The sequence below is a fragment of the Oryza brachyantha genome, chromosome 8 (assembly GCF_000231095.2).
Source record: "Oryza brachyantha chromosome 8, ObraRS2, whole genome shotgun sequence".
NCBI lineage: Eukaryota > Viridiplantae > Streptophyta > Magnoliopsida > Poales > Poaceae > Oryza > Oryza brachyantha.
Window position 1 is genome coordinate 17308246 of NC_023170.2, and position 13256 is coordinate 17321501.

General features: G+C 38.5%; 1 protein-coding gene and 1 long non-coding RNA gene across 3 annotated transcripts; one reads left to right on the forward strand and one right to left on the reverse strand.

The window, feature by feature from the left end:
• Positions 1–2314: 2314 nt before the first annotated feature.
• On the forward strand, positions 2315–13248 carry LOC102720454 (ABC transporter G family member 45). The gene is made up of 22 exons (XM_015840457.2): positions 2315–2500; positions 2646–2766; positions 6097–6185; positions 6415–6499; positions 6599–6758; positions 6970–7046; positions 7131–7181; positions 7257–7347; positions 7816–8117; positions 8305–8900; positions 9003–9163; positions 9277–9380; positions 9487–9646; positions 9734–9897; positions 10010–10342; positions 10442–10732; positions 11083–11166; positions 11239–11372; positions 11478–11705; positions 11796–11967; positions 12061–12315; positions 12550–13248. The coding sequence occupies exons 1-22, from the start codon at positions 2376–2378 to the stop codon at positions 12817–12819; spliced, it is 4053 nt and encodes a 1350-aa protein (XP_015695943.2). The 5' UTR covers positions 2315–2375; the 3' UTR covers positions 12820–13248.
• Positions 4166–12599, reverse strand: LOC107304828. Of its 2 annotated transcripts, XR_005812327.1 has the most exons (7): positions 12524–12599; positions 9256–9325; positions 8400–8920; positions 7785–8138; positions 6377–6456; positions 5044–5555; positions 4166–4868 (listed from the first exon to the last, which is right to left on the reverse strand). It is a non-coding gene; the product is annotated as an uncharacterized LOC107304828 (long non-coding RNA). The 2 variants fall into 2 exon arrangements; XR_001550878.2 differs by having other exon boundaries at positions 8400–9325.
• Positions 13249–13256: the final 8 nt, after the last annotated feature.

A 13256-nucleotide genomic window follows, 5' to 3' on the forward strand; every position in this document is an offset into this window, starting at 1 on the left:
TCTAAGTTGATCGACCGTCTGTACAGTATAAAGTTAGAAAAAAGAAAGAGAAGAAAATAAATAAGATAAGGATTGTTTTCTTTTTATAACATAGTAACACTGGTATTGTGTCCGTGCTAATGCTACGGTATTATAATATGTTTGATAATATATTATAGAAGAATAATGCTTAAGGTATTATTTTTAAATACAAAGTGATCAATTATGAAATATAATTTAGCATGAATAACTCGTAAAACAGTACATGAGTGATTATTAGCAAGAGTAACACAAATAACTATCTAGTTGTGATAATGAAAAATATGATAGCTATAATCTTATTTTCTACTAAACAATATATGTCATGAGATGCCACAATTATTTATAATATACTATAATCATCGGATTTATAACAAATATCACTCACTTATTTATAACATACTATAATAATCAGATTTATAATAAATGTAACAAACGTGACCATATGTTTCAGATAACTCAAACTTTCCTAAATATCAAGTATATTTAATTTTAAAATAATATTAAATATTAAATTCACATAAGTCACCTGTTTTTCTAACATCAACTTTTAATTTGAGTTCCAGACAAAAAAAAAGTAAGCAAGTACATGTTTAGAAAAAAACAATGAAATTATATTATGAATTTGGAGTTATCTTTTACCAATTTTAAATCAATGAAGATATGATTGGTAATCCACTGTTGTGGTTGTTACATCAACAATAGTTCAAGAATTTATCTATTCGCTGGCTTGGCCTTGTTGCAACTACAGTCGTCCTATCGGGTGCTTTCTACGGCTGAGTAAGAGATCAATATGATTTTAGATGGAAGCGTTAGTCACGATCCAATTAGACTTAAAACGGACATGTACTCTAATACATGAACTGGACGATCAATAAATTCCAATTAGACTTCTAAAGCGGGAATGGACTCTAATACACGAACTGCATGATCAATAATTAGACTTATTTACTTTTCTTTTATATAACAAATCTAGACTAGAAGACTCCAGTTTGTTTCCATGGGCTAGAAAATCCTATATTAATCAAGAGAAAATAAAAAAATACAGTAGGACTTGAAAACAAACATTTTTTTTTTTGGAAAAGAATCAAAAGAAGTCAGGACTCTCCGACCGGAGATTGTTAGGTGCATGATCACATCCCACAGGTCCAAAAAATCATGTTCTAATATCCTCGTAGTGATCGGACGAAAGCAGAGCCGATTAAAAAAATTGATTTTTTCCTTTTCCTTATCCGATTGTAAAAAAATATTATCTTTCCTTTTTCATCTCTTATTTACTTTCGATTGCTCTATAAAAAAACTGATTTTTTCTCTTTCCTTTGATGGCAGTAGCGCCAATTCAAAAAAAACCTGATTTTTTACCTTACCTAATCTGATTAAAAAACATTATTTTTATCTCTTATTTTCACTCGATCAAAAAAACCGTTTTTTTTCTTTCCTGGTCTGATCTAAAATAAATCATTATCTTTTTTTTATTCAAAAAAATAAATGATTGGATTCATATGAAAACATTTGTTTTGTACCGAATAAATTATAGCGTGCATGTTAGCATGTAGGGGGTGTGTTTGTTTGTTCCTTTTCACAGTGATGATTAATCTGTTTGAAGCCGATGCAATGGGATCCGGAATTGAGTAACTCGGATTGTATTGGATTCCAACACTAGCTTGCTCTTGCCTTGCATTACTTGTGCTCGACCCGGTCGCATGCACGGGCAAAATCAGCGACGATATCTCGTTTAGGATTCTGATATTAGCCCACAAGGCCCTGATTTTTTTCCTTTCAGTGTCCGAAAAAAACATTATCTTTTTTTCTATTATTTTCTCTCGATTAATGAGAATTTCTAGCCCGTGAGAGACAACGTGGAGACTTTTTTTCTATTATATAGATAGGAAAAGTCTATATATAAATATAATTTAGACATATCTAAAATTTTGGTTAAAATAGGAAAAAATTAAGAGAAAGAGTAAACATACAAATACAATTTAGAAGTATCTAAAATCTGAATTACAAATTAAATATTATGTATAAAAGAGTTGATATACAAGTACATTACAGTTTTAAATAAGGTTCCATATAAAAATATATAATTCAAATTGACAATTAAAAAGTAATTATTATCGAGATAAATGACTATATAAATAAAATTTATGACAATGCTTACGGAGGGACTCCACTATATATACATCATATCTCTGCCATCCCTGCCCACGTTCTCTTGAGCTCTTGAGCTCTTGGTAGATATATATATATATATAACCTCCTTCTTCACTTTTTCTTGTACTAGACAAGTTGATAGCCGAACGGATAGTGTTTTGCCGTCCGTCTTCCAAGTCGACAGTCGACGTCGCCGGTCGGCGATGGCGGCGGTGGAGCTCACCGGCGATGGAGGCGCCACGGCGGCGGAGACGAGGTGGCAGTCGCCGCCGCTCACCCACGACGACAACCGTGGCTTCCTCCAGATGCTCCGGGAGAAGAAGGAAAGGTAATTAACATATATATGATCTATGGGATTAGTATCAATACAACTATATGTATATATACACAAAGAATCAAATCAATTATTAAGATGATGATGAGGAGGAGACTGATGAATCAATGGCAAAATTTGTGTGTCGATCTAAATCAAGGTTGGGAGTTGGGGCGGCGAAGGTGGAGGTGAGGATGGAGAAGCTGACGGTGGAGGCGGACGTGCGAGTCGGCCGCCGCACCGTGCCGACGCTGCTCAACTGCGCCGTCAACGCCGCTCAGGTACGCCACAAATCCAGACAGACACCTTTAACCTAATTTCTACCTTAAAACATATCAACATACTGTCTTTTTCTGGCCATAATCTGCAATTTGCTAAGTAGTAATCAGATGTTTCTTTGTTCCAACTGAAAGCTAGCCTGAAAGGGCTTTCTTCTCTTTCTTCTTCCTCCTTTTCTTTGGTTCTTGCATGCGTGGATGACATGGAATGCATTGCTAATTAGCCTCGAAAGTGTCGAGAGAGATGTTGAAAGTTAGAGATGTGATCGAAGGGTTTGTTTGTGGTCGATCCGTAGATCAGTTGAACTCTGAATGAGTGTGCTTGGGCATTAGAGTGTGTGCCTCCTAATTTTGGGTGGTTTGTTCATCCGGAAAACCAGCTAGTGGTTAATACATAGCCTCCTACTGGCAACCTAGTGGTAGCACAACACATGCATGCAAATGGATCACTAGGAGTATTCTATCGCTTGCATGTGTTTAGTTATACATACTTGTTGAAAGTCGATTGAGATGGTGACTACCAAGAGTATTCTAGTATACTTAGAACAAGGACAGTAGGGTGGCTCTCAAACACATATTTTATTTCAAGAATAACTATGCCATAAATCGGCATAAACCTGTCCTACACAAAACCACAGGCTACCGTTTACTGAAAGCTACAGCTAGTTTATCATGTTGAAATCCCAGTGTAGATTTTGGAAATCTTTCAATTGCACATATATTTTTCCAAGTACCTTAGCTAAGACAAACAAATCTTTGGACATTTTGAATATAAGAAAACAATCCTTAATTATCAAAAATATATCTCTTTCTATTTATAAGGCACTTCGTAATACACCAATATAGGAGTGACAATGGGCCAAGACCATTGAGTTCTTTCACAATCATATTTAATTCTTAAAAATTTTTAGCTCATAACTCAATTTTATTTTTAGCTTATTTTAGACTCAACCCTTAAATTTTATAGAAAAAAAAGTTAGGTCCATTACCACCTGCTGGATTAAAATATATATTGGCCCATGATTTAGGCCAGTCTTATTCTATAACCTACTCCCTCTATCCCAAATTAACAATATTTCTAGATTCCCAAGAAACAGTATTGGTGAGTATGTGCATCCGGCGAACTAAAGGGATAAATCTCCCCAATTTAATGATAGGTAAGAAGTTAGAAATTAGCTCCTTTTGGAACAAAATTTAAACTACCAATTTTTTTTCTGAAACAGAGAAAATAGTATATACGTGAGCATTTTTTTATCCTTAAGAAGTACCTTGATATATCAAAAATTTTAGCAAATTCAAATAACTTAAGGTATATTATATTAAATTTTTATACTGAAGAATATAGTAGCTCATGATATTTTTTAAGGAGGATAAAAAAAGCTCTATATACTATTTTGGCTATGACCTTCTCCATTACAATGTTCTCATACGCAGGAATACCCCCGTTAGCCGGCTTTTGTAGCAAATTCTATTTGTTCTTCGCCGCTTTGGGTTGTGGGGCTTACTTCCTAGCCCCAGTGGGAGTAGTGACTAGCGTTATAGGTCGTTGGGCGGCCGGAAGGTTGCCATGAGTAAGGTTGGGAGACCGAAGGCAGTTTTCCGTGCACCGGACACGTAGCTTACCGAATCAGTTGCAACACAGATGGGAATGCATGCTACGAAAGACAGGGTCGAGTCTGATACATCAACCGTCGACTCCATATCCTTGTACGAGTCCACAATCACTACACGAGATGAACCTGGGTTTGGTGAATGGAAGTTGGCCTTAGGTGTAATAGGACTCCCAGTTACTGCGCGCCGTTATATCCACACCATCATGTCTGCAATACCATGGACTATTTTCTCCCAACCGGCAACAGATCATTCAAAACCTGATGATATTCCCAGTATTTAAGCCAGCAGGCACTGCGCTACACAGGTCAATGCACGGTAATAAATTCAGAGGTAGCAGTACCACAGATCCAACCTGGCATTTCCTCGAGCTACAGCTCCAGCAGCCTGAACAGTGGCGTCGATGACGGCAGCGGCGGGGACGACGATGGTATCTGCATTAATTGTAAGCTTGTCCGTTCTCCGTTGCCCCGGGCTGCTGCTTGTTCCTTTCCCTGACGAGAGAAAAAAAAAAACAGATCAGAAAACTGGCCATGCACGCCTCTTGGATCATCATCCATAAATTCCAAGTTCAAATACATCAGATTCCTATGGTGCTGTACAATAGCTACAGCTACCTACTACCAGCATATACTCCATCTAAGAAAAGAGATCATAAGGAGTACTAACCTAGTAACCAGAACTGTTGGAGACTCTTTCCTGTTTGCAATCGTACCAAGTTCTCGCTGTGGTGTTGTGAGTGTTGGCAAACACCCAAAATACAGAGAACAGACCAGATGTCCTAGATACTTGGAGGCATAAAAGTTTTTAGTACTGTCACATCTTTGATCATATCTGTGGACATTCTGGCAAGCATGGCAAGCTTTGACTTCAGGCCTGTTCAGCTGCTCTGCTTATTCTTTTCTCCGCATGCATAAAGACCACCTCCTTATCAGCAGCTGATCCTGTTCAGCTGCTTATTCTTCTCCTTACATGCATTTCACACCACCTCCTTATCAGCGGATCAGCAGTTGATCATTTATGTGATCCTTCTGGCGGTTTGGCAGGTCAATTTTCTTCCGTTTTCAGAAAGTACAGCACTGGCCAACGTGTCCAGCATATCCCACGAAAGCTCGCAACACGTGTGTGCATGCGAGCCTGAACATCACGAGCCTAACACAGCCAAAATAATCCCAGATTACCTGCACATTAGGTCAGAAGTTTGGCAAAATGTGATGAAAAACGACAAATAGACGAATTACGTGCAAGCCACAGCATAAGGCAATTGGAAAAATATCGAAAACCTACCGTAGTCCATAACTACAAGTGCAGAACTACATGTGGAAAAATAAAAGCTAGTCGACACAGCAGGTCTGTATCTGAGCACAGTAAAAATTAAATGCACGCGAAATCTCTTTCCAGGACAAAAACTGATGGCGTCATTTGCTATGCATATTAGGGGTGATAGGAAATTAGGAATAAGTCAAACGGTATATTTGCAAATAAAAAATAATTTTGTAAATAAAAATTTTTATATACTTGATCTTAGTTATCTAAAACTTAAAGCTGTAAAATAAACTACGGTAAATAACTCCAAAATCTACTGCAAATTTAATGTTAAAAATTTAAATTTTAGCTCGTAAGCATAATTAAAAGCAAAAAAGGTGGGGCTGTTACTCTGTCGTGAGTCAATTTAAAAGTCAGAACCATCTTTCTAAAAGAACATTTCAATTTGATGTGCAGGAATTAGCAGCATGTGCGCACATGTGCACCACAAGGAAAAGGCCCATGAAAATTATAAACGAAGCAAGCGGGACGATTCGACCATCAAGGTAAGGCTCTACTATTTACTACCACGAGAGTGAAGACAGAGTATTTTATCTGAAAATTAACTCCTATCAAATATTTACTATTAAACTTGCATATATTCTTAAAGTACACAAATAACAAGTTCATTATTAACAAATTTTAAATAAAAAGGAATTATGATCCATCGTTTTAATTATTGCACTAATTGTCTTACCTGAGCTAATGAAATCTTGCAACCCGTTCTGCAATCAGGATGACACTTCTTCTTGGAGCACCAGGTTCAGGGAAGACAACCTTATTAAAAGCATTGGCGGGAAAGTTAGATCCTTCGTTGAAGGTAAAGTGAACTGTGTGCATTCCATTGGAAGCACTTAATATAATTTGCAGCATTGACTAACAAAAGAATGCATTTTCCTTCACAACAACATCTCAATAGATGAAAGGAAAGGTCACATATAATGGAGAAGGAGTGAATTCCTCGACACCTCAGTATCTGCATGCTTATGTCAGCCAGTATGATCTTCACCATGCTGAAATGACAGTAAGAGAAACTATTGACTTCTCATCCAAGATGTTGGGAACCAATAATGAATTTGGTAAGAGACCCTCTTATATATGGTATGGTATCTTATTCAATTCACACATAAGATATGGCTTTTGTGTAGCGTATTTTAATGCACAACTTAAGAACATTGGATGCTGCATTGCTGTAACTCATGAAATAAGTTTCATGGGCATACTTAAGGTCATTTTAATTTTTGTATGACATGAAGACTAACTCATTCCTGTTTCGAATGACCACCTTAGAGATGCTGGGAGAAGCAATTAGAAGAAAAAAAGGTGTCATCAATAGAGTGGACCAAGAACTTGACTCATTTATTAAGGTGGTTAAACTTGTTTCGATTTTTCTCACAGAACCCATTTTCTTATTTTAGTTATTTAATCACTTAAAGAGCTATTTTACACAGGCTACAACCTTTGGAGAAGGAAGCAACCTTACAACAAACTATATTATCAAGGTTAGTTTGATGTTTCTTCAATTCATTGTTGTTTTGATGCAGAGCCATAACAATCGAGTGATTGAGTGCATGCAGATACTTGGTCTATCCGAATGTGCTGACACCCTAGTGGGAGACGAGATGCGAAGAGGCATATCAGGAGGACAAAAGAAAAGAGCTACGATCGGTAAGCATTGTCTTTATTTTGTTTGCCTCATCATCCTCCATTATCTAAGTAATTTTATCTTTTTCCTGCTCCGAATTCTGCTCCTATCATACTCTTCTACTATCACTTCTTACAGTACAATCAATCATTATTTCTCTTTTAGTTTTTGTGGATTTCCCTTCCCTGTTTCCTCCCTCCCCCCGTACCCTGTTCTTTTGTTTTGCTGAGCTTTATTCCTCTTAATACAAAAATACGCGAGTCTGGCGCATATTCCAGAAAAAAGATTACAATCAATCAGTATGGAATAGGAAAGCAAAATTATTGCATGAAAGAAAATTAAATACCTTAACATCACAGAAATTTGCATGGTGCAATGCTTCTAGGTTCTAGCTATCGAGCCAGATGGCAGAAAGTAGTTATAGAAAGAGCAGGACCAGAGTAAAGACAGACTTGCTTACTGGGGAACTAAGCTGTACTTCCTTGATGCAGGCGAGATGCTAGTTGGTCTTGCAAGATGCTTCTTTATGGATGATATATCAACTGGTCTAGATAGCTCCACCACATTTGAGATCATGAAGTTTCTGCAACAAATGGCTCATTTGATGGATCTCACAATGGTTATTTCATTGCTACAACCACCACCTGAGACATTGGAGTTATTTGATGACATAATCCTTTTATGTGAGGGCCAGATTGTATATCATGGTCCTCGAGAAAATGCAACAGATTTCTTTCAAACTATGGGATTCAAATGCCCCAACAGGAAGAATGTAGCAGATTTCCTTCAAGAGGTACTCCGTTATCAATTACTCCTATCATAAAGAGAAACTTTCAAATAAAACAACATTGCTAGAAGCTGACCTCCTTAAAGAGTACTTGTGTGTTTTTGTGGTTCTCTGAATCGATTATTCTGTAATATGTACTTGTGCATAAGAGTAACAACAGAACATAATAACGGTAACTTTCTTATTTGTTCAGGTGACCTCGAAAATGGACCAAAAACAATACTGGATAGGAGACACAAATAAGTATCAATACCATTCAGTAGAAAAATTTGCAGAGTCCTTCCGTACCTCGTATCTCCCTCGACTCGTCGAAAATGATCAGTTGAAGTCAACAAATGCTGGAAGGAGCAAGGAGGTAAAAACAAGCACAAGTCGCAGGATCTCCAGGTGGAATATTTTCAAGGCATGCTTTTCAAGGGAAGTGCTGCTTTTAAAAAGAAACTCTCCAGTGCATTTATTCAAGACCATACAGATAACTGTTCTCGCTTTAGTGATTTCAACTCTTTTTCTTCGGACAAACATGAGTCACGATACTGTACTTGATGGCAATAAGTACATGGGAGCACTCTTTATGGCTGTTGTGATAGTAAACTTCAATGGTATGACTGAAATTGCGATGACAATAAAGCGGCTCCCAATATTTTACAAGCAAAGAGAAGTACTAGCATTGCCAGGATGGGCACTCCTTTCTTCAGTATTCCTCATTAGTCTGCCAATGTCACTTGTAGAGACAGGTCTATGGACCAGCTTAACGTACTATGTGATCGGCTACGCACCTTCCCCTGTCAGGTACCTCCTCCACACAAGTTCTGTATTTAAACAATAAGTATAAGGATTGTCTTACTTGAATAGATCGAAGTAATGGAAAGAATTTTCTCTTGCTTCTGACAGATTTATCCAGCAGTTCGTGGTGCTTTTTGCCATGCATCAAATGTCAATGGCTCTGTATCGCTTCTTGGCAGCCATAGGAAGGACACAAGTAATGGCTAACATGCTGGGGACTGCAGCTCTTATAGCAATCTACATACTTGGAGGTTTTGTCATATCAAAAGGTTAGATGATTTTGTTCAGACTAACTTTGGAAGTATGGCAACTCTGTAGTACAGGAAACAACTTAAGACTTATGTGCAGCAATGATACTCACCAGTTTGTAATACTTGTCCAGATTCCCTCCAACCATGGTTGCGCTGGGGATATTGGACATCCCCATTCACCTATGCACAGAATGCAGTTGCCCTAAATGAGTTCCTTGACGACAGATGGGCTACGGTAAGCATTTATATCAACACTTGAGATAGCTAACCCAAAAGTACACTGAAATTCTTGATCAAAGCTGTTTAGCAATTCCTAGTGATGATCATTCTGATGCTTATAGGAATTTCATTACGCAAATGCAAATACTGTTGGTGAAACAATCCTCAAGGTACGGGGGCTGCTCACAGAGTGGCACTGGTACTGGATTTGTGTGAGCATTTTGTTTGGATTCTCGCTGGTGTTCAACATCCTCAGCATATTTGCACTACAGTTCATGAGATGTATGTATGCTAAGCTACACTAAACCTAATAGATGTTCAAATAGAAATATGCAGATTCCACTCATCTTCTTTGGTTGTCATCTGCAGCTCCACACAAGCATCAGGTTAACATCAATGCCAAGAAGATGAAAGTATTGTGCAACAGCCAGATAGTTGGAAATGGCAGTGCATCAACTGACCAAGTCATCCTCCCATTTCGGCCTCTCTCACTTGTATTTGATCACATCAATTATTTTGTTGACATGCCTAAGGTAAAATCTTGACCACCTTAGACCTTACCAAATAGATTTAGTTTACTCTTTTTAACCACATCCAGTCTGCTGCTCCACTCTTATCTTCATGAACTGTGAATATCTTTGACAGGAGATGGTAAAATATGGAGTAACGGATAAAAAGCTTCAGCTGCTACAAGATGTCAGTGGTGCTTTCAGGCCAGGGGTGCTAACAGCTCTGATGGGGATCACTGGTGCTGGAAAGACAACACTGCTGGATGTTTTGGCTGGAAGAAAAACTGGAGGATACATTGAAGGGACCATAAAGATAGCTGGCTACCCAAAGAAGCAGGAGACTTTCTCAAGGATCTCAGGCTACTGTGAACAGAGTGATATTCACTCACCTAATCTTACTGTCTATGAGTCACTGCAGTTCTCTGCATGGCTTCGCCTTCCTTCAAATGTTACATCTCACCAGAGAAACGTATGTGTATCGACTCACCTCTTACCCTTTTTCTCCTCATAGCTGGAAGCTCACATAAAACATAGGAATTCATGATATTTATGTTCAAACATATTTCAGATGTTTATAGATGAAGTCATGGACCTAGTTGAGTTGACTGGATTGAAGAATGCCATGGTGGGTGTAGCAGGAGCGACTGGTTTATCAGCAGAGCAGCGGAAAAGACTTACAATAGCTGTTGAGCTGGTAGCCAGTCCTTCCATTATATTTATGGATGAGCCAACCACTGGTTTGGATGCCCGTGCAGCAGCAATTGTAATGAGAACAGTAAGAAAGACAGTAGACACTGGACGAACTGTTGTCTGCACAATTCATCAGCCGAGCATTGAGATATTTGAATCCTTTGATGAGGTATGAGTAAGTCTATAAATGAGTCAAATATTTTCCACTGTACAATCAAGAAAGGAGAAGAATAGTCGATTAGTGGCAGCTGTGAATGACTCAGTATCAAACACAGCACCAAAAGTAGTGTTTGTTATCAAATCGAACAGCTAAACTGAGTAACCTTCAGATGTGATGTTCCCTTTTTTCAGTAGTAGAACACATAGAAATGTTGTTTTTTTCTAACACGAGCATCCATTGACGCATTAACTATAGTGTTGACAAGTACAATATTTGAGGAAACACAGCTGAATTCACCTTTTGTATGAGCAACTACATAATCATCTTTCTGAATTTGATTTTAATCTGACTAATTGCAGCTTCTACTTATGAAAAGAGGAGGTCAGCTAATATACAGCGGTTCATTAGGCCCCCTATCTAGCAACATGATAAAGTATTTTGAGGTAAGATTGACTAAGACTGTGTGCTTGTTCAAAAAATGTTGAGAAGAGGTAATAAAAGTTGCTTTGTCGCAGGCTATACCTGGTGTTCCTAGAATAAAAGAGGGGCAAAACCCAGCAGCATGGATGCTAGATATAAGTTCACGTACAGCAGAATATGAGATTGGGGTGGACTACGCAGAAATTTATCAGCGTTCATCCCTATACCGGTAAGTCAATATAATCATAAAGCTAAAATTACTATTTTGCTAGCTTGATTAAACAATAAGGGAAAGGATAAAGATGAATGATGAAATTACACAATATTTCTGCAGGGAGAATAGGCAACTAATTGATGACCTGGGAAAACCAGAAATAAACACAGAGGATCTACATTTTCCCCCCAGATATTGGCAAGACTTTAGGGCGCAATGCATGGCTTGCCTTTGGAAGCAAAATTGTGCTTATTGGAAAAATTCAGAACACAATGTTGTCCGATTCATAAACACATTTGCTGTGTCAATCATGTTCGGCATTGTATTCTGGAAAATTGGCTCAAACATGTAAGTAGGAACAGTAAATATCTGAATATTTTATTTCATGTCACTTATAATGCTTCGGTTAAATGATAACTTTGCTTTCTTGTGAAACAGCAAGGATGAGCAAGATGTATTCAACATACTAGGAATTGTGTATGGGTCAGCACTGTTTCTGGGTTTCATGAACTGCAGCATCTTACAACCAGTTGTGGGAATGGAAAGAATTGTCCTTTACAGAGAGAAGGCGGCAGGCATGTACTCCACAATGGCATACGCCATTGCTCAGGTAATTAATATACGGATCTGTAAAAAACAATTAGTCTGAAAATAGTGGGTTTGACATGAACTCTAAACACCAATGCTGGATTCTTGTGTGCAGGTGGCGGTTGAATTGCCTTACATGTTTGTCCAAGTATTCATCTTCTCAGCAATTGTGTACCCGATGATTGGGTTCCAGATGACTGCCACCAAGTTCTTTTGGTTTGCCCTCTATATGGTGCTAAGTTTTCTGTACTTCACACTCTATGGGATGATGACGGTAGCACTAACACCTAACATTGAGATAGCAGCCGGGTTGTCCTTCCTCATATTCATCTTTTGGAACGTCTTCTCTGGCTTCATCATTGGGCGAGAGGTACTACTACCCTCTTCTGTTGTATCAAGTCCTCCATTTTTTTTTTGAGTACTTAAATTATCTAAGGATAAAACCTTGGTAGATACCTACCTTAATAAAATTGATATAAATAGTGTCCCCTTGATACCCCAAATTTAACAGGCAGAGATTGTTCTTTTGATTTCGAACTGAATATTCGTGTGTGTGAAGAAGAAAATTTTTGACTTACCTGATGAACAAGAACTCTGGATGCAGATGATCCCGGTGTGGTGGAGATGGGTGTACTGGGCGAACCCGGCGGCGTGGACGGTGTACGGGCTCATGTTCTCGCAGCTGGGAGACAGGACGGAGCTGATCCAGGTGCCGGGGCAGCCGGAGCAGACGGTGAAGGAGTTCCTGGAGGGCTACCTTGGCCTCCAGGACCGCTACTTCAACCTCGTCACCAGCCTGCACGTCGCCATCATCGCCCTCTTCGCCTTCCTCTTCTTCCTCGCCATCAAGCACCTCAAATTCCAGAGGCGGTAGCAGTAGTACAGATTGATGCGTGCAAACCTGCAAATACACTAATCACCAATCACTTAACTGTACAAATGTAAAGAAAAATACCCAAAAACAATGCACCAGATGAGAAGGACTTTGTTACAAAAGCACATATGTAGTAAAATGTAAGGGGTTTGCATGTGTAGCGCTAGCAGTATAGAAATTTGTTGTTACATCAGGGTCGATAAATAAACCAAAGAAGGCAAGTGTATATGCTTGGAAGAATTTGTAAAGATTGTAGTGTTATTCGTAGATTGCTTGCCATGCAGATCTCAATAGTAGTTATAGACTTATATTGAATCGATGTAACAGGCAGCTTACCGAGATGGGCGAAGGCTCCCGTCAGACCAGACCCATGAAAGGAATGCAACTGTATTCAGAACTTTAGGAAACCATTGTTGCATAAATTTTTCTGAGCAGCT